The sequence below is a fragment of the Megalobrama amblycephala genome, linkage group LG21 (assembly GCF_018812025.1).
Source record: "Megalobrama amblycephala isolate DHTTF-2021 linkage group LG21, ASM1881202v1, whole genome shotgun sequence".
NCBI lineage: Eukaryota > Metazoa > Chordata > Actinopteri > Cypriniformes > Xenocyprididae > Megalobrama > Megalobrama amblycephala.
This window is the reverse complement of record NC_063064.1, coordinates 4,270,708-4,283,112: the sequence shown is the minus strand read 5'-3', so window position 1 is coordinate 4,283,112 and position 12,405 is coordinate 4,270,708. Positions and strand designations below refer to the sequence as shown.

Sequence of the window (12,405 nt, the reverse complement as noted above, 5' to 3'; positions counted from 1 at the left end):
TGCAAGCTGAGCATGAGACATGATCATAGAGGGTTTTTTCATAGCCTACCTGAATGAAAGGCCTCATTAATATGCAGGTCATTAGAGGTTCTTTATGCGATTCTTTTGTCTTCTCAGGTGTAAATGGCCCATTATTCATGATGATTCACGCCTCCACGCATACTGTGTTTCTTGACAAAAAGTGTCTTACAAAAACTAAATCAATATATTGTTATAAATGAACGAGTGGGCAGGATAATTTTTTACATCATTTTGAAGCAAAAACTCTAGTCTACAACCTCCAATACCCAGAAGTCTTGTGAACACAGATTTAATTTTTTTTTTTGGCTTTATTTCAGTGACTTAAGTTTTTTGTTTTTTCAATAACCATGCATAAACATTATTCCTTCAAAAACACAAACATGTACATACATGTTCCTCCCATATTATGGTAGCCTAGTTTGTGCTGAATACAGTGTAATGACACTTTTTCCATTAATATGTTTATGAACAACTGAAAAAAGCACAAATGTCAGGGCATGTCAAAACTTTTCCAGGGTCCCGAAAATCCTCAGACCCCAGAGGGTTAACATCTGGATCTGTGCACAGCTGAATCAACAGACTAGGTAAGCAAGCAAGGACAATAGCGAAAAATGGCAGATGGAGCAATGATAACTGACATGATCCATGATAACATGATATTTTTAGTGATATTTGTAAATTGTCTTTCTAAATGTTTTGTTAACATGTTGCTAATGTACTGTTAAATGTGATTAAAGTTACCATTGTTTATTACTGTATTCACAGAGACGAGAGCCGTCGTTATTTTCATTATTAAACACTTGCAGTCTGTATAATTCATAAACACAACTCCATTCTTTATAAATCTCTCCAACAGTGTGTAATGTTAGCTTTAGCCACGGAGCACTATCAAAGTCATTCAGAATCAGATGTAAACATCCAAATAAATACTGTACTTACGCGATTAGACATTCTGCATGACGAACATTTTGTAAAGATCCATTTTGAGGGTTATATTAGCTGTGTGAACTTTGTTTATGCTGTTTAAGGCAAGCGCGAGCTCCGGGGGAGGGGAGCACGAGATTTAAAGGGGCCGCAGCCTGAATCGACGCATAGTTAATGATGCCCCAAAATAGGCAGTTAAAAAAAAATAATTTAAAAAATCTATGGGGTATTTTGAGCTGAAACTTCACAGACACATTCAGGGGACACCTTAGACTCATATTACATATTTCATATTTTGAAAATGTGTTCTACGGCATCTAAGATCTGCTAACTCTATTAAAAGACAAATTAGTTAATAATAACCCTATTGAAAGTCAATCTAGACTGGAATTTTAATTTGAAGTCCATGCTGCACTTTTTAATGGCTATTAGTATAATCCTATAAGGACAATGTTATAAGATTAATATTTACCAGAATTAATATTTATGAGCTAGGTTAGATAGCTTAATCCCAGTCTTTTACACACCTTTAAAGTTTGCTGAAACTTTGTTTTCTGCTCAATTATAGACATATTTGGGCATATTTCGGAATCCATTGTAAAACCAGTTTTATCTGGTCAGTTGGGTATGTGGTTTTTTTTAAAGGGTTTTTGGGCACTTGTCAACTGGTCAGGCTGGGAGATCAGTTGACCAACCCACTAAATATTAACTTGTGCAGACTGAGAGACCAAATTAAACCAATAATGACCAGCTTAACCTGCATTTTCAGCAGGACATATTTTTTTTCTCTGTTTTGCAAGTTGTGATGGATTCCTTCTCTATTCAAACTGTTATACACATTTCTTAAAAGAATCCCTTGTGGATAATGATATTGTTTAAAATTCATGGGCCTTTTTACAACTTGATTACTCTGAAAGGGCTATGGGCTGGTACACATTACCCTGTCAGAATTGTATTTCCTTTTTCCAGATGAGTAAGGGGCCAGTCAAGACTATTTTATTTCCACATTGATAAAATGATAAAACTCATAATAGTTTCCAGCTCTGGGACTGCAGGTAAGGTAACTAACGGCACACTCTGACAATAAAGGCTTATTTGTTGCAAACGCAACATCTCTGTTTATTTTATTTGATTATTCTAGATACTCTATTAAGGATACTCTAGCTTGCCGTGTCATTTTTCAATATTTGTGTTTAAAACAAGTTTCTGCAATTTAGGCACCTGAAAAGTATGTCTAACCTCTATTGTTCATTTAGCTGTACAGGCATCTGTACAAGAACGGAACTCATGCAAATAGTGCAGTTCAAATCTTTTGAAGAAAAAGAGAAAAAAAAACATTATCCTTACAAGCACTAAACTGGTTTAAATTGACTTAATAGAATGGCATACAGTGTACTACTCCTAAACTGAAGCTTGACCTTTGTGTAAAATCTTATTTCAGCCCTTTTACAGAAAGATGCTGATAATGACTGATAATGAATGGACTTGATGTTCAGTAAAGATTTACTTGCAATATTGTGTATTTCTTTTTCGTAAATAATGTCATAACAGTATGTTCATTATTTAAAGTCAACACTTTAACCTAAACTGCTTTCAGAAAAAAAAAAAAAAAGAAAAAAATACACATAATACAGAAATGAACTAAAACATTTATTTGAATAAATGGTCATAAAGATAGATAAGAACAAATATCTTCTTGTTGATATCCTCCATCTGCTTGTCTTCCACCTCTGGCTGGAAAAAAAAAAAATAATAATAAAAAAAGTGAAGAAAGATATTTAATGAGATATCTAAATGAGTCATCACTCATAATTTTATCCTCAGTTTAATGCATAATGCTATTTTGGTTAGACGATCAAGTGTCCTACATTGAAGTGAACACATGCCAAGGAAAAGATGGGTATATGGAAGCATGCCACATCAGATCACAATATACACTGCATATCCAAATTCATCTTGTGAATAATTATTAATCCATCTGGTGAATATAAAAAGAATAAGTCTGCCCCTTTTGTACTGAGGGCTTGTTTACCGTCAAAAGTCCGGCATTATGCACTGAATCTTTTGTCATTATTATTATTATTATTGAGATTTTTGGTTGCACAACAAACTGCGCTTGTGATTTCATGGACTTTTGGAAAACAAGACATTGTCTTTCCCCCCCAACTTAGGTAATAGTGATTGCAAAATCCAATATCGGTCGACCTCTACTTGATAACACATCATTACCTAAAAAAGCTAGTTGAAGAGGCTGCTTAATTCTGTCGCCTCTCTGGCCATCTCCTCTTCTGATCTCCATTTGGAAGGGACATCCTCACTTTCCCGGTCATGTTTCTGGAGCTGAAATAAAAAATTGATCATTAGCACTTCCTATGAGAACCCCAAATGTCAATAGCCCGTAGTTATTAAAGTACTTGCCAGGCGGCACTGTATTCGTATTCCTCAAACATTCAGGTTAGCATTTCTGCTGAACCTCTGACCTCAGGTATTTAACATTCTGCAATGCAACTGTTTAACATATTAAAATCTCAATTGAAATAACTTTAGCCTTGTTTTTCATTATTAAATTCAATTCACATTTATTTGTGTAGCGCTTTTCACAATATACATCGTTTCGAAGCAGCTTTACAGAAAAAAAAAAAAAAAAAACATGTTTTTTTTAACAAAGAATCGCTGTAACATTATTACGGTCATTACTGAGCTCGACTCAGAGATGAGAGAGGGTTTATTAAAGTAATAAGATAATACAAATAACTCAAAAGCTGCATAAGTAAATAAATAAAACAGAGTGCACCAATATAACAGCTATAGAAAGACACAATCTGACAAACAACATGGGAAACACAAGAGTTATATATACAGACAAGCTAACAAGAGAAAAGGTAACAAGACACACCTGTGGATACGATCAAGGGGAACCAATGAAAGGGCTACAAAGTGACTACAAACTAGACACAGGAAACATGAAACTAGAAATACAACATAAAAGTCCAAACAAACAGGAAACATGTAACAATTACCACCATGGCGAGCATTTTAACTGTGTTAAAAAAGTTTATATTTTAAAGTATGTTGTATGAACTTATTAGCTAACAAAGCATCTATATCAAATGCTTTGTATTATAAATAAATAAATAAATATAGAATATGCAATAGTTATAATGGAAATGAGAAGTGTTTTGCATCATGTTCTGAGCTAACTTTATTACCTGTATGCATCATTGACTGGTGGTTTTATTTTTTTAAGTTAAATTAATGCTAGCTAAATTATTATTTTAGCAAGTCTAGTGTTTATAATTTGTTTTTCTTTTACAAAATGTGAGAAATGTCATTAACACACAACACAAAAAAATGTCTAAAAAAGAACTGCATCAAAATACTTCTGAAGATTGATCTGAGCCATGAGTAGATCTAGAACAGTTTGAAAAGATGCATTTTCCAAGATTTCATGTAATAAAAAGTGTCTCCAATTGAAGAATCGCCAGGCTCTGAAAGCATACTTGATTTTAAAATGGTTTTCCAGCTGAAGAAAGTACAAATGGCTCGAACGACTACAGATCATACCATTTCAGAGCATAAACTAAACAAACCAAACAAATTTTCAATGTAATCCACAACTGCTGACCTAAACTCAACTCATAGTCTTAAAAAAACAAAACAAAAAAAAAACCTCTCAAGCCCACAACACTCAAGTGATGCGAAGAGGTAACTGGCCTTTTAGCTTTGAGCTCTTCGTAAGAGCTTTGGAGTGCTTTCTATCAGTTTTTTTTCTTTTAATATTGCACAAATTGGAAGGTACTGTAGAAGAATAGCAACAGGCTTCAAATGTTGGCATGTATTCTGACTAAATAATTACATACTATGTAAGGGATAATGTACAGTCAGCTGGTCAGTAAGGAAAAATGAATGATTAGTACCATGATGTATTCCAGAGAGGCGTATAATTAAAAAATAAGGTAAGACATTACAGGTGAAGAGCAAAATAGACTTCAGTTAATCACAGTACTTTAAAAAAAAAAAAAAGCTTTTCTTATTTAGTATTTTTGTCTTGTTTCCTAGACAAAATCTAGATGCTTTTACTAGATAAGTAAAATGACATACGATTAGTCATGCATATTTAAAAAAAAAAAAAAAAAAAAAATGAATTGAGTAACAAGCAAAATGTTCTACGGAAGAGGATTAGGGCCAAGCAATAATAAAAAAATTAAAACCATCTCAAGATTAAAGTTGTTAAATTTCGAAAAAAAACTCGTTAAATTTCGAGAAAAAAGTCGAGATAAAATGTTGAGAATAAAGTCATTAAATTATGAGAAAAAAGTTGTTAAATTACGTTAAATTATGAGCAAAATGTCATTAAATTTCGAGAAAAAAGTCGAGATAAAATGTTGAGAATAAAGTCATTAAATTATGAGAAAAAAGTTGTTAAATTACGTTAAATTATGAGCAAAATGTCATTACATTTCGAGAAAAAAGTCAAGATAAAATGTTGAGAATAAAGTCATTAAATTATGAGAAAAAAGTTGTTAAATTACGAGAACAAATTCGTTAAATTACAAATTTGTTCTCATAATTTAACGCTTTTTTTCTCGTAATTTAATGACTTTATTCTCATAATTTAATGACTTTATTCTCAACATTTTATCTCAATGTTTTTCTTGAAATTTAACGAGTTTATTCTCAATATTTTATCTCGACTTTTTTCTCGTAATTTAATGACTTTATTCTCAACATTTTATCTCGACTTTTTTATCGGAATTTAACGAGTTTATTCTCAACATTTTATCTCGACTTTTTTCTCGAAATTTAACGAGTTTTTTATCGTAATTTAACAAGTTTTTTTCTCAACATTTTATCTCGACTTTTTTCTTGAAATTGAACAAGTTTGTTCTCGTAATTTAATGAGTTTATTCTCAACATTTTATTTTGACTTTTTTCTTGAAATTTAACGAGTTTTTTCTTGAAATTTAACAAGTTTATTCTCAACATTTTATTTCGACTTTTTTCTTGAAATTTTACGAGTTTTTTCTCGTAATTTAATGAGTTTATTCTCAACATTTTATTTCGACTTTTTTCTTGAAATTTAACGAGTTTATTCTCAACATTTTATCTTGACTTTTTTCTTGAAATTTAACAAGTTTTTTCTCGTAATTTAATGAGTTTATTCTCAACATTTTATTTCGACTTTTTTCTCAAAATTTAACGAGTTTGTTCTCGAAATTTAACGAGTTTTTTCTCAACATTTTATCTCGACTTTTTTCTTGAAATTTAACGAGTTTTTTCTCGTAATTTAATGAGTTTATTCTCAACATTTTATTTCGACTTTTTTCTCGAAATTTAACAACTTTAATCTCAAAATGGTTTTATTTTTTTATTATTGCTTGGCCCTAATCCTCTTCCGTAATGTTCTGCCAATGGGGTATAAGAAAAATAATCTTGTTTCTGTTTGAAATCTTATTTATTATTTTTCTTACCCCATTGGCAGATAATTTTGCTTGTTTTAAGCAAAACCTTTTTTTTTTTTTTCTTTCAGAAATAATAAAAAAAAAAGTCTTATGTCATTTTACTTATCTAGTAAAAGCATATGGATTTAAGAATTTTAAAATATTTGGACTGGAAACAAGACAGAAATATACGGAGCCCCGCACATGACATGCAAGAAATAAAAGTAAATCGTCCGCATGACTTACTAATTTGTTCCCTCGATTTACTAAATCGTATGCACGACTTACTAAAACGTGCGCACAATTTACTATTTCGTTCTCTCGATTTATAAATCATGTGCATGATTAGTAAATTGAGGGAACGTAATAATAAATTGTGCGCATGATTTAGGCTACTATTTTTTTTCCTGCTTGTCATGTCCGGGGCTCCGTAGAAATACTAAGAAAAGCTTTTTTTTTTTTTTTTTTTTTTTTTTTTTCAGTGATCTCCTTATCTCCTTAGTTGCTCGTTCCTCCCTATTTGTTACCTATGTTACTGATTAATCCCAGTTTAGTTCTCTGTGCATAAGTACTCCCTGTTCCTTTCTGTTGACTGACGGTTATTATCAATATTAAGGGTGGTTTGCGTGTATGTTCTGTGAATTTTTGTCAGTGAATTAAAGACTAATAAGGGGCTGTTTACACGACACTGTTTTCAACTACAAATGAAAACCTTTTATGCATTTAGGCCATTCGTTTACATGACAGCATTGTTTTGGAGGCCTGAAAACGCAATTATCATTACCGTCATAAACCGTTATCATCTCTGTGTAAACTACAAAAACACGAATTTGTGAAAATGGTGACGGCATGCACATCCGTATTACGTGTTCAGTCTATAGGTGTGTAGTGTTTCTTTTCAAAGTGACATCGCCAACTACTGGCCTGGCAGCAGAATACAGTGTTTTGAGTTGTTTTCGCGGATCTGTGTGAACGGGGATTGTTTTGACAATGTTGAAAAACTTAAAGGGAAAAACTTTGTCATGTAAAGGTACCCTTAGATTGAATTTAGATTGAGTCATTAATGTTGTATTGCTACCACAGTGGTGTGACACACACACACACACACACACACACACACAAAGTCTTGTTGGATTCATACTGATATTTGATGTTGCTATTAAAATGAAATTCCCATTTACCAATAATCTATCCAGTGATAAAACATTTGAATGCCCTAAACATTTCAAACTGTACATTGAAGACATCTGCATTAGATTCCATTTGATATAAATGCTGCATTGAGAAAAAAGAAAAAAAAAAAGTACAATTCTCACAGTTTCGTGAAACAAAACATCATTGTAATACAGTTTATGGTTAAGCTGCCATAGGCCTTGTTTGAAAAGACATACAAAACTGTGTTGGAGCTGAGTGTGTCAGAGTTAGTTATCATCTGGAAGCTTTCTGCTTGTCTGCATTTGTTCTCCATCTTAAAGACAAACACGGTGCGAGCTAAGAAGCTGTTTTTTTCATTCCATCAGACAGCATCACAGCGCCCCACGGTTCCCCTTGAGGTTATCTCAATCCGTCCATAAGATGAACTTTGGGGCGGAGAAGTGTTTTGGATGGGGTGGAATGTAGTTTCCTATTTGTTTTCAGAGCTTGTAAAACTAAATGGAAAACCGCTCCTCGGATGTGAGTGATTTAGAGCGACACTTCAAGAGTAGATGCTCGTCAGTATCACATTTTTGCCGAGAGCAGAGAACAGAGGGGAGGGAAGTTCCTGGAAAAGAGCACAGCTGCTGTGAGCAGGAAATTCAGAGTAGATCATGTAACACATGTAAGGATTTGTTTAGAAGTACATTTATTTCGCAAATGGCATTACTTTGCAACATTTTAAACCACTGGCTTATAGTATAACTTCACTTATGCATTAGGGATGTAGCGGTACACAAACATGACGGTTCGATATGTACCTCGGTATTGATGTCAACATTAAAATCATGAACTCAAATGTCATTGTGAAAGGGAAAAAAACAATGACCGTTGTAAGTAACAGTGCGTAAATCAGACCTTTCTGTATAGCCTGACGCTAATAAGCTTAAACGAAAATAACGAAATAATTGTGTAGTGAAGTATTTTTTGGACACAGTGCCGCGAACAATCAATCACTCCTTTACGCGTACATCACCTCCTCGCGGCTGCAGCAACTTGCGCTCTCTTCATCAAGGCTTAAAACAAAAAGGGCATGCATATCTTAGCCAATGAGCAGCCGGCGGGGGATGGTTGCAGGATGACTCGACCTCCGCAGACAGTTTTTAATGTTTATCAGACAATAACTACTCAAGATTTTGCTTTAGTATAATTATCGGGACAATTAGGGCCAGATTCGGGACAACAGTTTAGATTCCGGGACTGTCCCGACTTTTTCTAGTCACCCTAGGCCAGACAGAGAATGACTGAAACTCCTGTGCTTTTATATTGATCTCAAATTGAGTCCAGGTCATAATCATCAGTACTCAGAGTGTGAGCAGGTGAGTGAGTGAGAGAGTGAGTGAGTGCGTTGGTGAGGGAGAGCCTGGTATACTGCTGACAAAACTATTAAATTCAGTTTATTTTTTTAATTAGTTTAGCTATTTATTTTTAGATATAATAAACACTCCAAAAAAACGAACAAAAGTAAATTGCACTATTGGGAAGGCGTAGGACATAGAGCGTAAGCTTTTTGTAGAATACAGAAAGCGGATCGAAAATGACCGATCGTTTCTCTAGATAAGACTCTTATTCCTCATCTGGTATCGTTTAAAGCCCTTTGAAGCTGCACTGAAACTGTCATTTTGACCTCCAACCATCTGGAGTCCATTGAAGTCCACTATAAGGAGAAAAATCCTGGAATTTTTTCATCAAAAACCTTAATTTCTTTTCGACTGAAGAAAGAAAGACATGAACATCTTGGATGACATGGGGGTGAGTAAATTATCAGGAAAATTTTATTTGAAAGTGGACTAATCCTTTAAGTTGCTAAACTATTTTACTGATTAATTAATCAGAGCAGCACTGACAAGACGTTTCTGTGCGAGTGTGTGTCCGTACTATAGTACACAGTACATGTGTATGTTTGAAAGAGAGTGCAATAGAGTATGCTCTTCAGGACACAATAAATTGTATTTTGTGGCAAAAACCATGACAATAATTTGTCTTTTTCATCCTATTGTTTACTAGATTTATTTTGTGGGTTTTGTTTATTTTGCAGTTGTAGGCTGTAGGACCTATTGAAATAACTGAAACCATTTGGCGAAGTGATATGGAACTGCAATGTGGTCAAGACCTGCCAAGAACTACTTTACCCGTGCATTTCCCTGAAATAATTGCACACCTTAGAACGTTGGTCAACCAATCAGATTTGAGCATTTAACAACCCCGTAGTAGTAAGGGATAATCAGTGTTGGGCACATTACTTTAAAAAAGTAATTAGTTATAGTTACTAGTTACTTCTCACAAATAGTAACGGAGTTAGTAACTGAGTTACATCATTATAAAAGTAACTAATTATCAGGGAAAGTAACTATTGCGTTACTTTAAAAAATAAATAAATAAATAAAAATATGCCAAATAAATTGAATGCCCCCAATATTACATATAAGTCTAAGAATAAATTATTCTTGATGCGACTCCTGACTCATGATCCGCTCTTGCTCACGACATGAAATTTCTCTGTACTGTGTTGGTAGCCATTAAAGAAAACGTAGTTTCATATTTATGTTTCAATAGTCCTATGTTATGTTTTAAATCCATTTATTCGATTATGAAAAGTGAACAGCATGAGTAAGATGCATCATAAGATGCGCAAATATATCGGGAGACATGGCAGATATGATTTTGACCAATTCATTAAGTTTTGCTTTGTAGAAAGCCTTTCTTTAAAGTGAATTTCGTTTTGTAAAAATTGTATCTTAATTTTAATCAATGTTTCATCAACCAATTGCTTGGATTTAATATATAACAAGCAAATATAGCAGACAGTAAAATCATGACATGGAGGCGCGGGCGCGATCACTGGCGCGTGAACTGAAGCGCGTCTTATAGGCTAAATGAACCGAAACTCAGAGGCTGCTTGCCTCGCAGACATGAGAAATATATCTATAGAATGCTTGAAATATCTACTTTAACGAAAATGAAGTAATTAAAAACGAAAAGAAAGAGGCTACTCTGATTATGTAGCCTAATCCGAATGAAATGTGCATTCTCTCTCTAGGCGCGTCCATATGAGCAGATGATCAGCAATGAGAATCAGCAATGTCAACTTCATCTTTGCAGCCGACACTGATTCAGAAAACATTACTTTATTAATAAACAATTAAAATGTCTCCTTGCTGTTTTTGTCACACTCATAATCATTACTTTTGCCGGTTCTTTATGGCAATTATGCGTGCCCTTGAGTGCTATATAGCCTATATTATGTAAACGCTCCTTATTATGGTTTATTCTCTCCAGTATTTAAGAAATTAAATTAATATAAATGTGATTAGTCAACTAATAGCTTAAATGAACAACTACTAGTCGACTAGAAAAAAACTCATTTCACATATTTTCGATCAAGCATCAAAACGGGTATTCTGGTTTGAGCTCGCGCTTCGCGCGCATGCTCTGACAGACACACACACAGCGTATCATACATTATTATCAGTTTAAAATTATATTTGTGTATGACTAACCGCAGCACACACCAGAGAAAAAAACTTTGCAGGTCCTATGGCTGAGAGAGAGCTTACTCGGATGAAAACCGCTTCAGTGAGCTCAATTATAGTAACGCAGCATTTTTTTTGTCAGTAACGGTAACGGCATTGTAACGGGAGAAAAAGTAATTCGTTTGATTACTCGTTACTGAAAAAAGTAACGGCGTTAGTAACGCCGTTTATTTATAACGCCGTTATTCACATCACTGGGGATAATGCACATTCAGCCGGTTGTTAACGCAGAATAAACCCAGACAGTCATCAGAGCATCACCCTGAAGGGGTTTATTCTGCGATGTAATCAACCGGCTGGATGTACATTATCTCGCTTATTACATGGCCTCTTGCCACATACTTATCTAATGTATTAACTAATGTTAACTAATTAAACCTTAATGTAATGTATTATAATTAAATTGAACATAGGGTTAGGGTTAATATACTATATTGAAATGATGATATAAAACATTTAAAATTTTTAGTCTTTCTCCCCTAGAAACCCACACCAAAAATATTCATGACGTATATTACACTAATCGGTGCAAAACGACATATGTACTGTTCCAGCTTCCTTGAGCCATTTCATGGAGTCTTGAAATGTGCCGTAATAGCCCTCAGCTGAAATCCAGAAAGACGGAACAGAATTATTCTATCATGTCCAATCTCCACAGGGAGACAGACACTGAAAAGGCAGCAAATTCCAGGATTGCCATCTTAATCTGTCACATGAGCAGTGTGGATGGGCCGCTGTCTGGATTCTCTACTTTCTGACACAGTTCTGTAACTCCGCCATCACTGGAGGCATCCACTCAAATGTTCGATGACATGCACCACTACATCAGACTAGCAAAAGAGGAATGTTCACCGGGCATGCAGCTTGGAGCGGGGCTCCGTGGAGATACTTAGAAATCAGAGCTGGAGTTGAACCGACAGCCTGGGGATGCTCGAATAAGAAATTGCACTATTTTTCCTAAAAGTGGCACTGCTTATGGCACCAAACACAAATGCAAAAATGTTTACATTCACTGAAGACTTTGGAGTGCTGTAGATGGTTGGTGGGGTGTTTCTATGCAGTTGCTAATGTATTTTAATGGGTTTTCTGGGTATTTACGAAGGCATTCCTATTACTGGCCCAAGACAAAAGAACCCACCATTAAGTCTCTATGTATTCTGCTCCTTAGATCTGACCTTCTGTGCACCATTTTCCACTCTTTATTATTATTTGCCAGATGGAAATCCAAGTAATAGCACAACCTTCAACAAGTGACATGATTTATGGCATCATACTGCATTATTTTACATTAA

General features: G+C 34.3%; 1 protein-coding gene across 2 annotated transcripts in view; it reads right to left on the bottom strand.

The window, feature by feature from the left end:
• Positions 1-2,582: 2,582 nt before the first annotated feature.
• The window catches only part of fhit (fragile histidine triad diadenosine triphosphatase), a 447,851-nt gene continuing 438,028 nt past the window's right edge, over positions 2,583-12,405 (bottom strand). The window contains exons 7-8 of one of the 2 annotated variants that reach the window (XM_048173664.1): positions 3,175-3,285; positions 2,583-2,679 (exon numbers count right to left, since the gene is read on the bottom strand). In XM_048173664.1, the coding sequence (XP_048029621.1) occupies positions 3,184-3,285 (102 nt within the window). In that variant the 3' untranslated portion in view covers positions 2,583-2,679; positions 3,175-3,183. The remainder of the gene's footprint in view (positions 2,680-3,174; positions 3,286-12,405) is intronic. The other variant, XM_048173665.1, reaches the window with a different exon arrangement.